Raw genomic sequence first — 15,544 nt, 5'->3', positions numbered from 1 at the left:
TCAGCTTCTCGTGCCCAGCCAGCAAGAAGGCTGGAGGGGCACAAGAAGTTGGGAGGGGACACAGCCAGGGCAGCTGACCCAAACTGGCCAAATGGGTATTCCATACCATGTGACGTCACATCTAGTATATAAACTGGGGGGATTTGGGGGGGGGAATCACCGCTCAGGAACTAACTGGGCATTGGTCGGCGGGTGGTGAGCAATTGCATTGTGCATCACTTGTATATTCCAATCCTTTTATTATTACTATTGTCATTTTATTAGTGTTTTATCATTATTAGTTTCTCCTTTTCTGTTCAATTAAACTGTTCTTATCTCAACCCACAAGTTTTACTTTTTTTTTTTCTGATTCTCTCCCCCATCCCACCGGGGGGGAGGGAGTGAGTGAGCACGGTGCTTAGTTGCTGGCTGGGGTTAAACCATGACACACCAGCAATACACCGGGCGATCTAACGAGTTCATCAGCCATGCTAGTGCAGAAGCAAAGGGATGTCTCAGGGCCCTGTTTCAAACTGAGCCACTTTGCTGGGAACAAAGCTGAGCACACCTCAAGGTGAGTACCTTCCCTGGCCACAGCCATTTTGGTGCCTGAGAGCATTTCCCAGTCTCTGAGGAAAGCCCTGACTCGGTGCTGTCAGGGCACTGCCCAGAAATGGGATCACACTGATCAAGCGTTCAGGCTGACGCTCAGTGAAACCTTCCCCACAGGAGTAAGCCCTGGGCCCTCATGGAAGAGGGCACTGGGCTGCAAGAGAGAGCCTGCTCTTGGGGACTGAAGCCCAGAGCCAATCCCAAACGCAATCAAGCTCAGCAAGAGACTGCAATGCATCTCCTGGCAGGATAGATGGAAAAAAAATCGGTGCAGCAAGGCTACTTCTGGCCTCAAGACACGGTCACAGCTGAATAACGAGCAACACATGCTAGAGGATTGGATCCCTTCACATGTCAATTCTTGAGAGGAAAACAAGGAAGGAGTTACAAGAGAAGTAAATACTCCCATCACAAGGCAATAAACAGGATCCCTCAGCTTTCTTCCAGCCTAGCTGCCAAGATATCTTTAACTCCAGTGGGGACCAGGCCTTGCTGCGATGCTGCAGAGCTCCTCCATGCTTCCAGATGGTGCAGTGGGTGGGGATCGAGGGTGAGGAGAAGGGATGGGTACTCACTGTTCATATTTGTGCAGCGTAGCCTGAAGCAGGCTCAGGGAATAGACCAGCCCAGCAGCAAAGCTCAGCTGCTCTCCCGGTGCGCCCCTGAGGCCGGTGCGCTCTGCACAGTTTTCGTTCAGATCAAACTTCTCCTGAGCCTGTTTGCTGATCAGTTCAGCCTGTTGGGGAAGAGGGCAAACCTTCAGAGTCTTCCTATGCTTGCTCTGATCTGTTGCACTTAGCCACAGACCAGCCAAACACCCCCTGCACACTCCCAAAAAGCAAGCTTTCCTGGGAAAGATTTCTGCAGAAGAGAAGGGCAATAAAGAAGGACAGCAGACCACCAATCCCCTGGCCAGTGCTGCAAGACACCGAGGCTCACAGGCCTGCCCTGCCCGAACTGGCAGGCTCGACCCACCAGTACCACAGCTGGGTGCTCCAACCGCCGACCTACCACCACCTGCGGGCAGGGACTCCCGCTTCCTCCTCCTCCTCCTCCTCCCTCACAATTTCAAAAGTTCTCCAAGTAAACATTCAAAATCCCAACTTCAGTTGGGACAGAAAGGAAAGATATATTTCCCGCACAGTCGCGGCACAGCCACTGACTCCTGGTTAGCCCCAGTGGCACAGTGGGTTTGAAGAAGACACTCCAAGCCCCATCAGCCCAGCGCAGGAAACAGCCCCAGCTCAAAGCTTCAAAGGAAGAATTAGCACAAGCTCTTGACGAGGCCTAACTCCATGGGAGTTAGCCGAGGCACCCATCCCACCTTGCAGATGAGCCGAGGGATGAGCAGTAGCACCAGGATGCAGTCATGGTCCCCTCCGTGGCGCAGGAAGCTGTCGGGCATGAAGGATGTGAGGAGGGAGACGTGCCGGTTGGCCTGCTGCACCTCCATCTGCCGCAGCTCCATCTCGATGGCCTGCAGGAGACACAGGGTCAAGGCAGCCTGCTCAGTCTCCTCCCCAGTCCACTGGGTCCCAGCCCGTTCAGTATTTTACAAAGTCGGAGACTCTTTCCTGCCAGGACACAGCTAACACCTCACTCCCTGGCTGTCACAGGAAACATTTCTCATTATGACCAACGGGAGCTCTGTGGAGGTGCCCAGGGACTGGTCTGGAGCTCTGCCCTAACACCGGGTACAGGGTACACCATGTATCTGTGCTCACAAGCATTCTTTCTTTCCTGCCAGCATTCACAGTGTGATAAAAACAATGCTTACATTGTCAGCTCTGAGCACGCTCTTTCACAGAAAACATCCCTTTTTGCACAGCAGTATTTGAACTTTGACATTTCTCTTAGGAGAGAGAAACATCCTGACAGTTGCCTCAGCCTGTTTCCATGGCTGGCACAAGCACCACAGGCCAACACCAAGACCTGTGCCCCCAGGCCAGCCCTACTGCATGGGGAATACCCACTCCGAGCCTGGCACCCACATGCTGGTGCCGTGCCTCAGTGCCACTGCTTCAGGAGCCTCGCACACGGGAAGGAATGTACCCTGTTCAGTTCACACGCCTGGTGCACAGCTCTCCTGCTGGCCCTACCTTAGCATGGGCTTTCGTCTCTGCAAATTTAATCTTGAAGTCAAACATCTCGGGAGGAGGCTGCTGCTGCTTCTCAGCAGACGCTTCTTGCTGACTCATGAGTTCTCGGTTCATGTCCTGAGCACAGAAAGAAGCTGCAATTACACATAGAGACAAGCAGCACAGAGGAGATCTGTAATCCCACACCCTCTGCAGTACATACACACCTCACCTCCCAATGCCCCCTTCCTTGGGGAGGGCAGGGGGGGATCACCGGGGGCTCATTGTGCAACACACACAATGATGGATGAAAGTAAGGAAGAGGAATATAAGTGCTTTCCAAATGCTCGGCTGACCACACAATGTATTGAAGCCAAGGAATCCACACAGACTCATTACCCATCTCCTTTCACTGCCAGCAAAGCCCAGGAGAACCAAGCCCAGTGCTGGACCCCACGCTATTCTGTCTCGTCCAGGACTTGTTTCCCAAGCCTGGAGCACAAGCAGCACAGCACAGTAAAAAGCTGAAGCAGCCATGTGTTCAGAAGTATTTTACAGTACTGACTTCAGCAGGGGCTCTGCCAGCGAGCCCCATCTGGACACAGGCAGAAGGACAGGCAGGGCTGTCAGAGGTCACAACAAGCACATGTAATCTGGTACTGCTGGAGGTCCCCAGGAAAGCTCAGTTAGGAACCTGCTCTCCAGCATTAGCCATCTGTGTTCTGCCATGCCCATCTCCCACAAGACCAGGAGGCAGTGTGCCATTCCTGCCCCCAGGGACCACCTCCTCTGGTAATGCTCTTGCCTACATATGCTCAGTCTCCTCGTCACCGAGGTGGGCTCCCAGAGGAGCACGGCTCCAGCGGGAACTGCCCCACTGCCGTGCCAGGGGCACCAAAGGGCCACACCTGAAGGCGTGCAGTCAGCTTTCTGTATTTTTTGATGGTCTGCTGGTAGTCGGCCACGGTCTCCTGCGCAGCCTCCACACGCTTCTCCGCCTCGCGGACCCGCGCCGACGCCATATCCAGCTGCTCCCGTAACTCCAGCTCTGTCTCCCGGGCATTTTCCTGCAGCTCGTCATTCATCTCGTTCATGGCTTCCTGGCAAGGAGGAGGCAGCACGGGATGCGGTTACACCACAGCCTAGCAAGCAACAGCAGTTGGGCATTTTTGGAGCAGGGCAGAGGGGCACCCCAGGATGTAAGGAGCATACTCTGCAGAGCAGAAGCGTGCACTGTTGGGAAGCAGCACCGAGCGTAATGCCTGCAGAGAGGTTTCCCAGTCCCTTCTGGCACTGCTGCCAGGCAGTTCACAGTGCCTCAGGCAGCCTCACTGCCAAGGTGTCGGCTGGACCAGCCCTTGCATCAGCCCAGCCACACACCAGGCACGAAGCAAGGGGCGCAAGCCCTCCAGTACCAGCCCTTACTCCAGAGGAGTCCGTCTTACCAGGTCCCCGACAGTCTCGCGCAGCTCCCGGACCTTCTCCTCCAGGTCTAAGTTTCTCTCCGTCAGAGTCTCCACCATCTCTTCAGCACCCAAAGCAGCATCCACCTGCAAGCACACACCACATCATCCTCCAACCTGGAGCTCAACACGCTGCAGCAAGCAGCTCAAAAATCCTTTTATACCACTGGGGGATCACTCTGCTGAGCTGTGGGACATGGCTGATAAATCTGTCTCCCCATCCTGAGGTGACAGTTTGCCAGACAGTGCTTAAGCTCCCTCCTGATAACAGAGAACAGCATCCCTCAGGAGAGCAAACAATTCAAACTAGAACAGCCAGCAGCCCCAGAAGGAAAAGCACATGAGAAGAGAGGCTTGGCTTTGGTTCTTAGAGATGTCACTGGCTCTTTAGCTGCAGCATCAGGGCACAAGTTTGAATGGTTCCAGGTCAGTGTAAATGATGCTGACCTTCAGGCTGAGCCTTGGCAGACTTGTGACAATGCTTTCCAAGCTCCCTGTCCCCCCCGACCTAGGCAAGCAGTTATACACTTACAGTATTAATGGAGGAATGGGCATTTCAGTCTTTGCATTTAAGAAGCATCACCTCTGCTAGCAGCCCACCTTCTACCTAACTCAGGCTAATGCTCAGAGAGCATGAGGCCAGCTTCCCTCCAGAACTGCAGTTTAGAGGAATTGCACAGGCTATTCTGCAGTGAATGAAGAACCTTTCTAAGGGCTGCTCCACACCTGCACCAACATCTCAGCCTGGCCAGGAACAAGCCTCATGAAGATCACCCAGGCAGGAAGATGTGATGGATCAGCGCTGAGCGAACAGCAAACACAGACTAGCCCTGGAAAGCAGGACACATCATCCATGTCCTGTGTTCAAGAGCCACCCTATGGCCAAGCAGAGTCCAGCACAGTTCCGCTGCTGGAACAGGGTTTGCTTTTACACAGGGACGCAGAAGTATTAGTCCCTGCAGATGTATTACCGAGCATGGCTCTCCAAGAGTGACTGACAGAAAGCGTTCTGTGCCAGGAGGTGACCCAAGCTTGCCTGACAGGAGTTGCTCAATGCCCCAAATGGCCGCAAACTTCCCCTCCCCGCCTATCCTTCCCCCAACAGACTCACCTGCTCCTTTAGCTCATCAACCATTTTCTCTGCCTGCTTAACCTCCTCCTGAAGCTTCTCTCTCTGCTGACGCAGGGACTCCAGCTCTGTGTTTTTCTTCTCCATTTGCTTTTGAAGCTTCACGTGTTCCTGCTTCTCTGATGCAGACAAGTCCCGCATCCTTTGACAGAGCAACCAGACCCATCACAAGCCCAGCAGAGACCCAGGTACCAGAGCAAGAGAAGCCATTCCCTTCCCAGACATTGCTCTTGGTTGGCACCAGCAGAGTCAAGACCCCCTGCCTGTGCTGGCGCTGGCTGCCTATCAGCAGTGCGAGCAGAGCTCCTTTGGAGCCTCTCGCAGCCCCTCCCTGGGGGGGACATGAACAGCGTCCCCAGAGAACAGCTCATTAATAGCAAGGGATGGGGGTGAATCAGTGCCTGAGATGGCACCTTCCTTTGAAACAATGAGAGCAATAGGGGATGGAGAGAACAGAAGAGGAGAATGTAGAAAAATAGACAACAGAGACAGGCAGGAAAGAATAGCTGTAAATGGAACAGGCTAAAGCACAGAAAGGAAGAACCCAGTGAGCAAAGAAAAATAAGTCACATTCACAGCCTTTCACAGTGTAAAAGGGAAGGTCAGCAGCAGAAAGAAGACAAAGCACAGAGAAGGAAAGGTGCTTCATCATGCACTGAGAACAGAGCTTTGCTTATGTGTACATTGAGGCGCCTGTGCGAACAGCTCTGCTAACAGCCCCAAAGTGGCTCTGCCCAGGGAGTGCAGGTGATGGGAGCTGCTCTCACTTGGACCTTCTTTATGTCTCCCACCCCAAACACACACTGGTTTGGAAGTCCTTGCAAAGCAGTTTCTTGTGTTTCCCATCAGGAGGGGATGCTACCACCTCCTCTACCTCTTCCTGGCCTACAGGAATAATTGTCTTTAAGCACAGGCTGTTCTCTGCACCAAAGGCAACACAGCACGCTGCACACACTGAACCACAGCCACACGGGAGGAGTGAGGTGAGACAGAAAGCAGTGGTGTGGTTACCAGAGGGACCCCACCTGAACATGTGGCTTCCAGAAAAAAAAGCCCCGAAGTCCTAAGCCCTGGCAGATGGGCTTGGCCAGGGAAAGGCAACAACCAGGTCCCAGGCTCAAGAAACCTGAAGCAGGACCTGCGCAGGAGGGGTCTGGAGAACTGTCCTGTACAGGCTGCTTGAATAAACCTGCAGCTGTGCTGGAGAAGCAGAGCACTGCATGCACAGAGGAATGAAATACAGAAGCTTTCTGAAGCGGCTCATTTTCTCCCGATCTACAATAGTCTCCAGTGACAAGAGATTCCCCCTTCTCTGTTGCATGCTTAAAGGAGCACCAGAGCTCAGAAACAACCCAAGACCAGCTAGCAGGTGTTACATCGGCTGCTCAGGGGAAGTATTTGGATCAGTGCTCTGACACAAACTCCTATTAGGCTAAGAGAGCGTGAGATGCCATAAGAAGGAACTCACTGGCAGCACCCCAGCCTTTGGGGAGCACAAGTGGTCTCCTACCTTACAAGAGCTTCCTTGAGTCTCGCATTTTGCTCTTCCAACTGTTTGACTTGGTAACTGGATGCTGCTCCATCCGAGCCTGCAGTAGAAAGGAAGCATTATTTTGCTTGTGTAGAAGTAGCAGCTGCTAAACAGATCCAGTTCTCTTAACGCTAAGCGACATTACAAACACTAGTAAGAGGACAGCTACATCACACCAAGGGGAAACGCATCAGTCCCTCTCCTGCAACTGAGCAAAACTGAAGCCTGGTGCATAACACTGGTGTTCATAGGCTGAGAGATTCCCCCGATGCCACCAAAGCCAGCTAGTGCAGATGAAGAATCACTGTACCAACCTACAGACTGTACCCGAGCAGCCGCTGGGCTATGGCAGTGGCATGACACTGGATACTGTGAGTGCTCTCAGCTCTCAACCCTCCCGGCCCTCACAATTCAGTGAAAACAAACTCAAATCAAAGACATTGCTCATGTCAGAAATTTCCACATCTCCCTGCAGACTACTCTTGTCCTCCCTGCGTTTTTCCCAGTTCCTTGACTTGTCTACCTTTCTGTCACATCCCTCAGCCTCCCTGATCATCTGCTGCTTCTATGGGTTTGATTTTGTTTTCCAGTGAATGCCAATACTACAAGTGTTTAAAGGCTGGCTTGTTTCCTGCTGTGTATAATTTTAAAGCTCACCTTGAATACCAAGAACTAAGACACCACAGGGGAATCAAAACAAGGGTAATGCGCTGGTTTTGAAGCTGTGCTCAGCGTGAAACTGGGAGGTTGGATCAGTAAGGAACAAAAGCAGTTGTTACCTCCCACATAAAGTCTGTCCCAGTCAAACACTTTTTGTGGTGGGATCCACTGTCCCCAGGAAAATGACAAGCATTAAAACTAAGCCTGAGCTCCTCTAAGCCCAGGACAGGACCACTTGTCCCCAGACTCAAAAGCACAGCAGCACCATCTCTGCCTTCTCAGTGAGGCTGGGACTCCAGTGAAGATGAAGCTGAGCTGCTGCCTGCTGCTGACCTGCCCACGTGTGATGGTTGTACCTCTGCCTGCCAAGCAGGGCTGGGGACACAGCAGAAAGCACCAGCGGCTGCTGGGGAAAATCACAGAGGCAAAGCCTCAGCCCCACCACAACCAGCAGTGAGGAGCCACCACTGCTCCAAGGCAGTCAAGCGTTCTCCTCCCTGGTGGGGAGCTACCTTGTGCAGTGGGACCCAGGCTGAGACCACCCAAAAGCTGACCCCTTCCCACCTTTCTCTTCAATCTCATGCTTCAAGATCTCCAGGTCCATCGTGAGATATTCCACCTTCTCTTTCAGGGAGTCCACCTCCTGCTGCAGGGACTCTGCTCGCTCTTCTGCCATCTCCTTGTCCAGAGTTGCCATTTCAATGGCGTCAGCAGTGTCTGCCATCTCCTCCATGTAGCGCTCCTTGGCTTCCAAGGCATCTTTGGCTTCCTGTGGTCAAGCACACATGGGTGAGAAGACCCTGGAAGCCCAAGGCCAACGATGGAGAGACCCCTCTCATACACAATGAGCACTGGACAATTATGTCTCTCATGGCTGTCCCAAAGGGAGGATCAACTCCAATTAACAACAGCTTAGCTGGGCTGAGAGGGGAAGGCCCACTGCCAGTGCTCCAGGGTGCCCACCTCCCCTCTCCTGAGGCCTCTCCCCTGTTTCACACCTTCTCCCATCCATGAAAGAGCCCAGCAGAAAAACAATCTGCAGGTGAGGACAGACAGATATGAAGACAGAAAATATGTAGGCTTGTACTGGAGCACACAATCAAATAAATCACTGGGGAAACAAACCAAGAATCCACCCTGGAAAACTAGGGCAGAGAGAAGCAAAAGCTCGGCTAGGTCCTGCTGTCTGCCTGGGAGCAGCAGGCACAGATGCAAAGAGCAGGTAACCTGTCCTTGGGGAGAAGGGAAAGAGGGAATTCACCAACCTGCAGCAGACATTTCAAATGACACCCCAAGGCAAGGCTCAGCAACAGCAGAGCAGCCACAGGAGAAATGCTGCTTGATAACGAGCAACGCTAAGATTCATTAGCTCCAAAGCCCTGTGGCTTTCACTGGCAGTGACTCATATCAACCAGCCCCGCAGGGCAGGAGCTCAAAACGTGTTAGTTTAGCTAAAGGGAGATGAGTTTTAACAGATTAAAGTCTACACTAGAGAGTCAGGATCAGGACCCCCCCCCGCCCCCAGGAAGCCACTGGAGAGAGGAACCCACTCCAGAGCAGGCCAGGAAAGACATGGCATACAGGGAAGGGAGCACCCATTTACGCCCCTGTCACTGGGACAGGGAGGACTCACATGCCCAGCACCCACAGGGGCTGAGGTGGGCTGGGAGCCCTGCAGATCGTCTACTCCAAGCCCTGCTCAAGCTGGGGCGGCTGAGCCAGCTGCCCAGGACCCTGTCTGATCGTGTCTCATACATCCCCAGGGACGGAGACTCCAAACATCTCTGAGTAACCTGCTCCAGTGTTTGATCACCTTCACAAGGAAAAGGTTTTTCCTTATGTTTAAACTGAATTTCCTGTATTTCAGTTTGTGCCCCTTTCTTCTTGCACTCTCAGTGGGCACCACAAAGAAGAGTCTGGCTCTGACTTCTTACTTCCCCCATCAGGTATTTACACACATCGGTAAGACCCCTCACACGCCCCTCAGCCTTCCCAGATACCCGTCACTGCTTAGCTCAGATGAGACTGTTTAACTCACTGTTTAACAACAGCTCCTGAGATATTCCAGCTTGCTTCAGCCCAGTTCCCAAATAGACTTAATGCTGATTGTCAACTCAGTACAACAAAACAAAAGCTTATATTAATGCTGTATTTAAAATGAAACCACGTTGGGATGTAACTGCTTTAAGCCATGAGTACTGTGCAGGAACATACTGCTCACTTTCCAAGTATATTGCTTTAACATAACATAGAAACAAGCAAGAAGAAGGACAAGCTGCTGCTTCACAAACATTGGAGAGCCAAAGACAAGCGCAGGGCAAAAAAACCCTTCCACCACGCAGATGTGGCAGTTTTAAAAATTGTTCAAGACATCCAGGCATTGGGACAGCGGGAAAGCTTAGGCTGCACAGTCAGCATCAGGAGAGATGAACAGATCCCACGGCATCACCAGTAAGCCTCTTCCTACAGGGCGGGCTCTTCCAGCTGGATTGGAAACCTCAATACACGGCAATGCTCTTAAAGCTGCTGGAGCCCACTGATTTTTGAAGCCAGTTGCAAGATCTCCAGGAGCTTTACTTAAGCTTTTGAAGGTGGGACTGGCAGTTTATCAGCAGGTTTGAATTTGAATGGTGTCCCTCCCACAGCACTGGCAGACCTGCAACAGCAGATTAAACCAGAGAAACATGGCTGCTGCCACACTCTGCTGCCACACTTGGACACCTATCCTGCAAGTTGAGATGGGCAACTTCCTCCTCAACTATCACAATCTTCATCCCCATCCATTAAAGGAAACCACCTCTAATGTCAACTTATCTTACCCTGCACAAGCATGAAAGTTGCACTGATAGAGGAATCGACTCGGGGACAGATCAGACGTTCCTGCCTCAAAGGTCAGGCTGTCTGACAGGTGGGGCAGCCAGGCAGCAAAAAGCAAAGCAAATCCTGGCATGCACATCATCTCTGGTACCTTTGCAGGACTGTGCAAAGTCCACCCAAAGGCTCTGCCTGCTCTGACATCTCGTGTGGTTAAAGAATGAAGCTGTGACTTCAGCTCCAGGACAAGCTGCATGTGCTACTGCCATGATGGACCAGACCCATGCTCACATGCTGCATTAAACACGCAGCGTAGTCTGACTGTATCTGGGATTTGCACTGGCAGCTCAATACCTAAATCAATATTTACACCGGAGAGAACAGCAATATGTGAGGTCAGAGGCCATTTTAGGAGCTGGCATGTATTCAGAAGACAGGAGTCAGGACAGCACACAGTTTAAGGCTAGCTGACACTTCATAAAAAAACCCCACACACATTTTCAGCAATTGAATTAGCCCTGGAATCACCTCTCTGTATGCAAGCCCCAGGACCGAAGCTGCGCAGCTCCCCGGGGATGCTCACCTTTTTGGCCTCCTTTAAACGTTTCTGGAGATCAGCTTGTTGTTCTTGCATTTTGCTCTTCCATTCCTGCACCTGCTCCAGCTGGATCTTGTACTTCTCAAGCTCTTTAAGCTTCGCTTTGTCTTCATTTCGCTTTATCTTCAGAGTCTCCAATTTCTCCTCCAGGTCCTTGACTTGAGAACGCAAATTTTCCTCCTCCTACAACATCAAACCAAGAATTACCAAAAGGAGCAGCAGCATCCTTTGGAGAGAGCTCCAGATACATTAATTTAACCCACACAGAACCTGACCCATCAGCTAGCCTGTATTTTGGCATTGTTACTGTGCAGTTTTAGAAGAACGCATCACTCTACACTTGGAGCTACAGAGTCCATCTGTCATTTTAATCTGTTGATTTTTACTACATGTACAACATGTGATAAATGTTCCTTGAGACACTGACATAAACCTTTTGGCTGGCAAAAGGTCCTGAGAACGTTGCTTTTGACTTCACTGCGATCTATGGATGCCTAAATCCTTTAAAAACAAAACAAAACAAAAAAACCCACCACTAACATGTCCAAGTTCACCCTTCAGCAACTCTTCCTCTGCTCCTACTCAGAGTAGAGCAATGGCACGCAAGAAACATGTTTTCATAGACAGAACCAGATCTCACAGAAAGGTTCTAATCAAAACAACGTGCACGATGGTACAGACTTACAGCAGCCAGTGGATTTAGTTATTAGCGTGTAATTCAGAAACATGCTGACACACACATGTAGGGTGCACCTCAAACGGCACGTTCATGCTGCGACTTCACTGTGCTCTGGGCGAGCTGCTCCCCTTTCTTCATCCCCCAACACCCAACCATCCTACAGAGCACGGCAGACGTTTGTACAGGGGGGTCTCCCCCACGCTCCCTACCCGGGGGGCCGGTGCGCATTGTAACCCACAGTGTGTCAGACCTAGGGCAGCTCTACAAGAGCGAACCAGGTACAAGCCTAAAACCCAGGAATCCTGCCTCGGCAGATTGACTCCTGAAATGGTCTCTGCTGTGCACCCCTGATCAGCTTGCACAGGCAGCCCAAGACTTTCTCCAAGGCTTTTCTAGCCCATTACCCCCACAGAGGCGGGTGCCTCAGGCCGTTCCCGCAGCACTGCTGGCTGGCCAGCACCCCTCTGCATTCACCTCCTTCTGCTCTAAGTGAATTTGGGCCACGTTAGTTGGGCTTCATCATGAAACCAGCTTTACCTGTAGTAAAAGATACAGCTTGAGGAGGATACCAACACCAGGACGCAATGGTCCAGGAGTGCCTGCACAGTGACACAGCACTGCAGCTGGGTCCTGCAGCGTTATCTTGAGACCAAAGCCAATGGTGGCTGAAATGAAAGCTGGTGCACGGAAAAGGGACACAGGCTGGAGATTTCCAACAAGATGCAAACGCAGGCCCCTCGGGGGTTGCAGCTCCCCCAGCTATAACGGTTCCCTGGCACAAGCCTCTTATGCTCCAAGGGCAAAGGCACACCTGACTCACCTTAAAACACAGGCAAGGTTGGCACCGTGTTTCTAAACAGCTATGCTGCAACTGCAGAACTGCTCATGCAGGAAGGGAAACACCACTCAAGCAGCACAAACTCATAAAGGTATTGCACAGCCACATATGAGCTGTTACTGAAGAGTGAGTTAGGTTGAGGAAAAACCCTTGGCTCCCCATTACGGAGCTGATGGGCCAATTTCCACATGCATGCTCATCAAACCAGAGCCTCGGGGCAGCGGTCACCTGGCCTTCATGGAGACACTGAGACACTGCCAAGCTGTTCTGGAGACAGAGAATACCATCAGTTACGCTGACCTGTCTTGAACACAAATCATACATCTAAAGTACACTTGTGTTTTACAGAATGGGACAATAACTGAGGTTGGGAGAGGGGAGTGGAGGTCTCTGCTCCACCTCCCTGCTCAGTCATGCTGAGCAGATGAGGCTGCTCAGGTCCTCATCCAGCCAAGCTCTTGCTGTCTCCAAGGACAAGGTCCCACAGCCCCTCTAGACCCATGCCAGTGTTTGACCACTCTCACCATGACAGCTCTTCCCTAACACCGGCCAGAATGTCCTGTGCTGCCACTCATGCCTGTCGCCCCATTCCCCGTCACTGCACACCTCTGAGGAAAGTCCGGTGTCCATACCATTTAAAGAAAACCCCACCTGAGGTCCCATCTCTTTTAAATTCTGTAAATAAGTGTTGGTGCTGTACGATGGACCCCAGGCTCCCCTTGGTACCTGGACTTTGCAGTCCCACTTCCCTCACTTGCAGCCTGCGCAGCTCCTGTGAGAACCCTCACAAAGAGCAGCGTAGCTGCCTGAAGCCAGGGCGATTCAGTCTTTAAGTGGCATAGCCCAGACAGCCCCTGCCAGAGATGGCCCTGTGCTCTTCACCAGTGCCCACTTGATCCCACAGCAGCATCCATGTAATCCCCCAGTGAGCTCCCACCAGGGAAAACTGATCCTGTATTTCCTGGTTCAGCTCCTACAGCCAGAGAAAGGCTGATGCAAACCTGGGCAAACAGCTGCAAGCAAGGTCAGGAGAAGGGGACGCGATCCCCCTCTTCTGGCAGTAGCACAGGGTTAAAGCAGCCTCATGGCTAAAGCTTAAAAATCATGAAGCTGGGTGACATTAAGGAACAGATTTTGAAAAAAAATCCTACACAACACCAAGCAGCATAGGAAAGCCATACAGATTTCTCCTCTGCTGCTTTCTCAACCCTGGTCACACAGATGCCACCAGTACTACCAAATGAATGGTTTTTACACCCATTAGATAAACCTGTTACCAGAGTCCTCAGGGGGAACCTGGGGGAGTGGGGACATCCCTTCCTCCCACCCAGTGGTGGCATTTCCAGCCTTTTCCTCAACACACAACCTCAGAGCGAGCTCTTTGTCCTCTCATGCTATTAATTCTTTGCCCTCATGCCCCAAATCTTTCACAAGCTCTAATTTTAACTAATTAATACAAAGCAGGATGGAAGTAATGAAAAACTATTTTAAAGATCGAAAATGGAATAACTATGCTGATATAATTATTAGAAACACCCAAGTTCAGGAAATATTGGACCTCTCTAAGTCGTCTTTGTATCTGAAGGCAGGAGCATTCCCAAAGCGCATCCACTGCTGGTCCCTCTGCTCCAGTTCACCCAACACCAGTGGGTGGAGTGGGCAGTGTTCAGGTCCTCCTCTGGGTTTAATGCAGTCAAGCTCTCCCCTCACCAGCAGGTTCAAGCTCTGACTCAGAGCCTCGGCCTCCAGCACGTTCACCTGCCAAACTGCTCTGATGCCACATGTATCCCACTGAGACCCGGGAAGGAAGAACGTGCATCAGGAACCGAATTAAGCTATGGCCTCTTCTCTTCGGGAGTGTCTTTCCAGCTTTGGTCTGTCGGCCTCTGCATTTGTTCTTGGCCAACTCCCTGCCAAGCTGTGCACAGTCCTCTCTGTCCCTCGGGTGCCTGGCTGCTCTGCTTCTCCCGCAGACCGTGATACCCACACCCAGCACAGCCTTACGGGCGGTCACACAAGCCCTGTGCGGTGACCACCAGCGGGACCCCTCAGAGGATCTCTTGCTCTCCTTTTCTTCCTCCTCCTCCTCCCAGTGCTGGTAGTAGGTTTTCTTTTCTCCTCCCCTCAGGAGCTGCCATCCTTCCACACTGGCAGAAGCCGACAGCTTACCTGGGCCACAGCTTACCTTTGTGGGTGAGGGAACCAGAGGTGCCACCGGAGAGGTCAGGGAGGGAGTTGGAATAACCGGGGCCACGAGTGGTGTCTGAGCAGGCGTGCTGGGCTCGCTGCTGCTCATCTCCCCGCCGGAGGCAGAAGCTGAGCCCGAGGGTCCAGCCGTGCCACTGGATGCTGCAGAATTGGGGGTCCGGGTGGGCTGCAAAACAACACGGTCAAGGGAGAAAGTCAGATGAGCATGTTTCATGGGAGACAACGCTTCCACGACCGGTCCATCTCCCTGCACTCTTTGAGACCACTTCATCTCTGGTTTCCTTTCACCAGGGTGTTTCTGTTTCTCCAGGTCAGCCACTGGAGCCACCTTTCCAGCACAGATGAAACCCAGAGCATGGCAACAGCAGAGACATCAACAGCAAAACAGCTCTGGCTGGATGGAGTGCATCCGTGCCCTCGCTGTACCCAGACCTGCAGCGTGCTGAGGACCAGCACTACTGCAGAGACTCCCCAGCAGCGCGAACACTGCAATCTTGCACTGCTCTGGGAGGAGTCTGGCTCGGCCAAAATTCACAGATAATCAGTTGTTGAAGGGAAAGGTAAAATTTTATTACACCACTGACAGTTAAAAAACCAAAATGGATCTTTTTCTGAGCACACAAGCCCTGCTTCAGGCCTGAGACAGGACAAGTCCCTCTCCCTCCTGCAGTAGCAGTGACAACAAAAGATTGCCTCTCCCTACAAACTGTGCTGCATTTATTTTCTTGTACTACCATATCTACCTACACTGCTGCTGCAGGTACAGACCTATCTCCTTGCTCTTCATGGCAAGACCAGCTTGCACCCCGAAGTCCTGGGACATGAGGGCAGACCCTGCCTATCAAGTGAGCATGTCGGAGGGGATCAGAGCAGGGACTAACGAGGGTCCTCGGTAGTGTTTGCAGAGGTTTTGGTGTTCCAGCTCCAGAGGATGAGACGGCAAAACCCCAAAGCA

At 52.0% G+C, this 15,544-nt stretch overlaps 1 protein-coding gene across 1 annotated transcript in view; it reads right to left on the bottom strand.

Annotated features, from left to right (window-relative positions):
• Window positions 1-15,544, bottom strand: part of DCTN1 (dynactin 1) — an 83,206-nt gene that overhangs the window by 9,880 nt on the left and 57,782 nt on the right. Inside the window, exons 7-16 of the mRNA XM_010568486.1 lie at window positions 14,567-14,755; window positions 10,850-11,047; window positions 8,017-8,221; window positions 6,772-6,850; window positions 5,244-5,403; window positions 4,115-4,219; window positions 3,578-3,769; window positions 2,691-2,807; window positions 1,916-2,068; window positions 1,167-1,327 (exon numbers count right to left, since the gene is read on the bottom strand). Of these exons, the coding sequence (XP_010566788.1) occupies window positions 1,167-1,327; window positions 1,916-2,068; window positions 2,691-2,807; window positions 3,578-3,769; window positions 4,115-4,219; window positions 5,244-5,403; window positions 6,772-6,850; window positions 8,017-8,221; window positions 10,850-11,047; window positions 14,567-14,755 (1,559 nt within the window). The remainder of the gene's footprint in view (window positions 1-1,166; window positions 1,328-1,915; window positions 2,069-2,690; window positions 2,808-3,577; window positions 3,770-4,114; window positions 4,220-5,243; window positions 5,404-6,771; window positions 6,851-8,016; window positions 8,222-10,849; window positions 11,048-14,566; window positions 14,756-15,544) is intronic.

This window comes from Haliaeetus leucocephalus, unplaced genomic scaffold (assembly GCF_000737465.1).
Source record: "Haliaeetus leucocephalus isolate CR32 unplaced genomic scaffold, Haliaeetus_leucocephalus-4.0 Scaffold245, whole genome shotgun sequence".
Taxonomy (NCBI): Eukaryota; Metazoa; Chordata; class Aves; order Accipitriformes; family Accipitridae; genus Haliaeetus; species Haliaeetus leucocephalus.
This window is presented reverse-complemented; position numbering and strand designations above follow the sequence as displayed.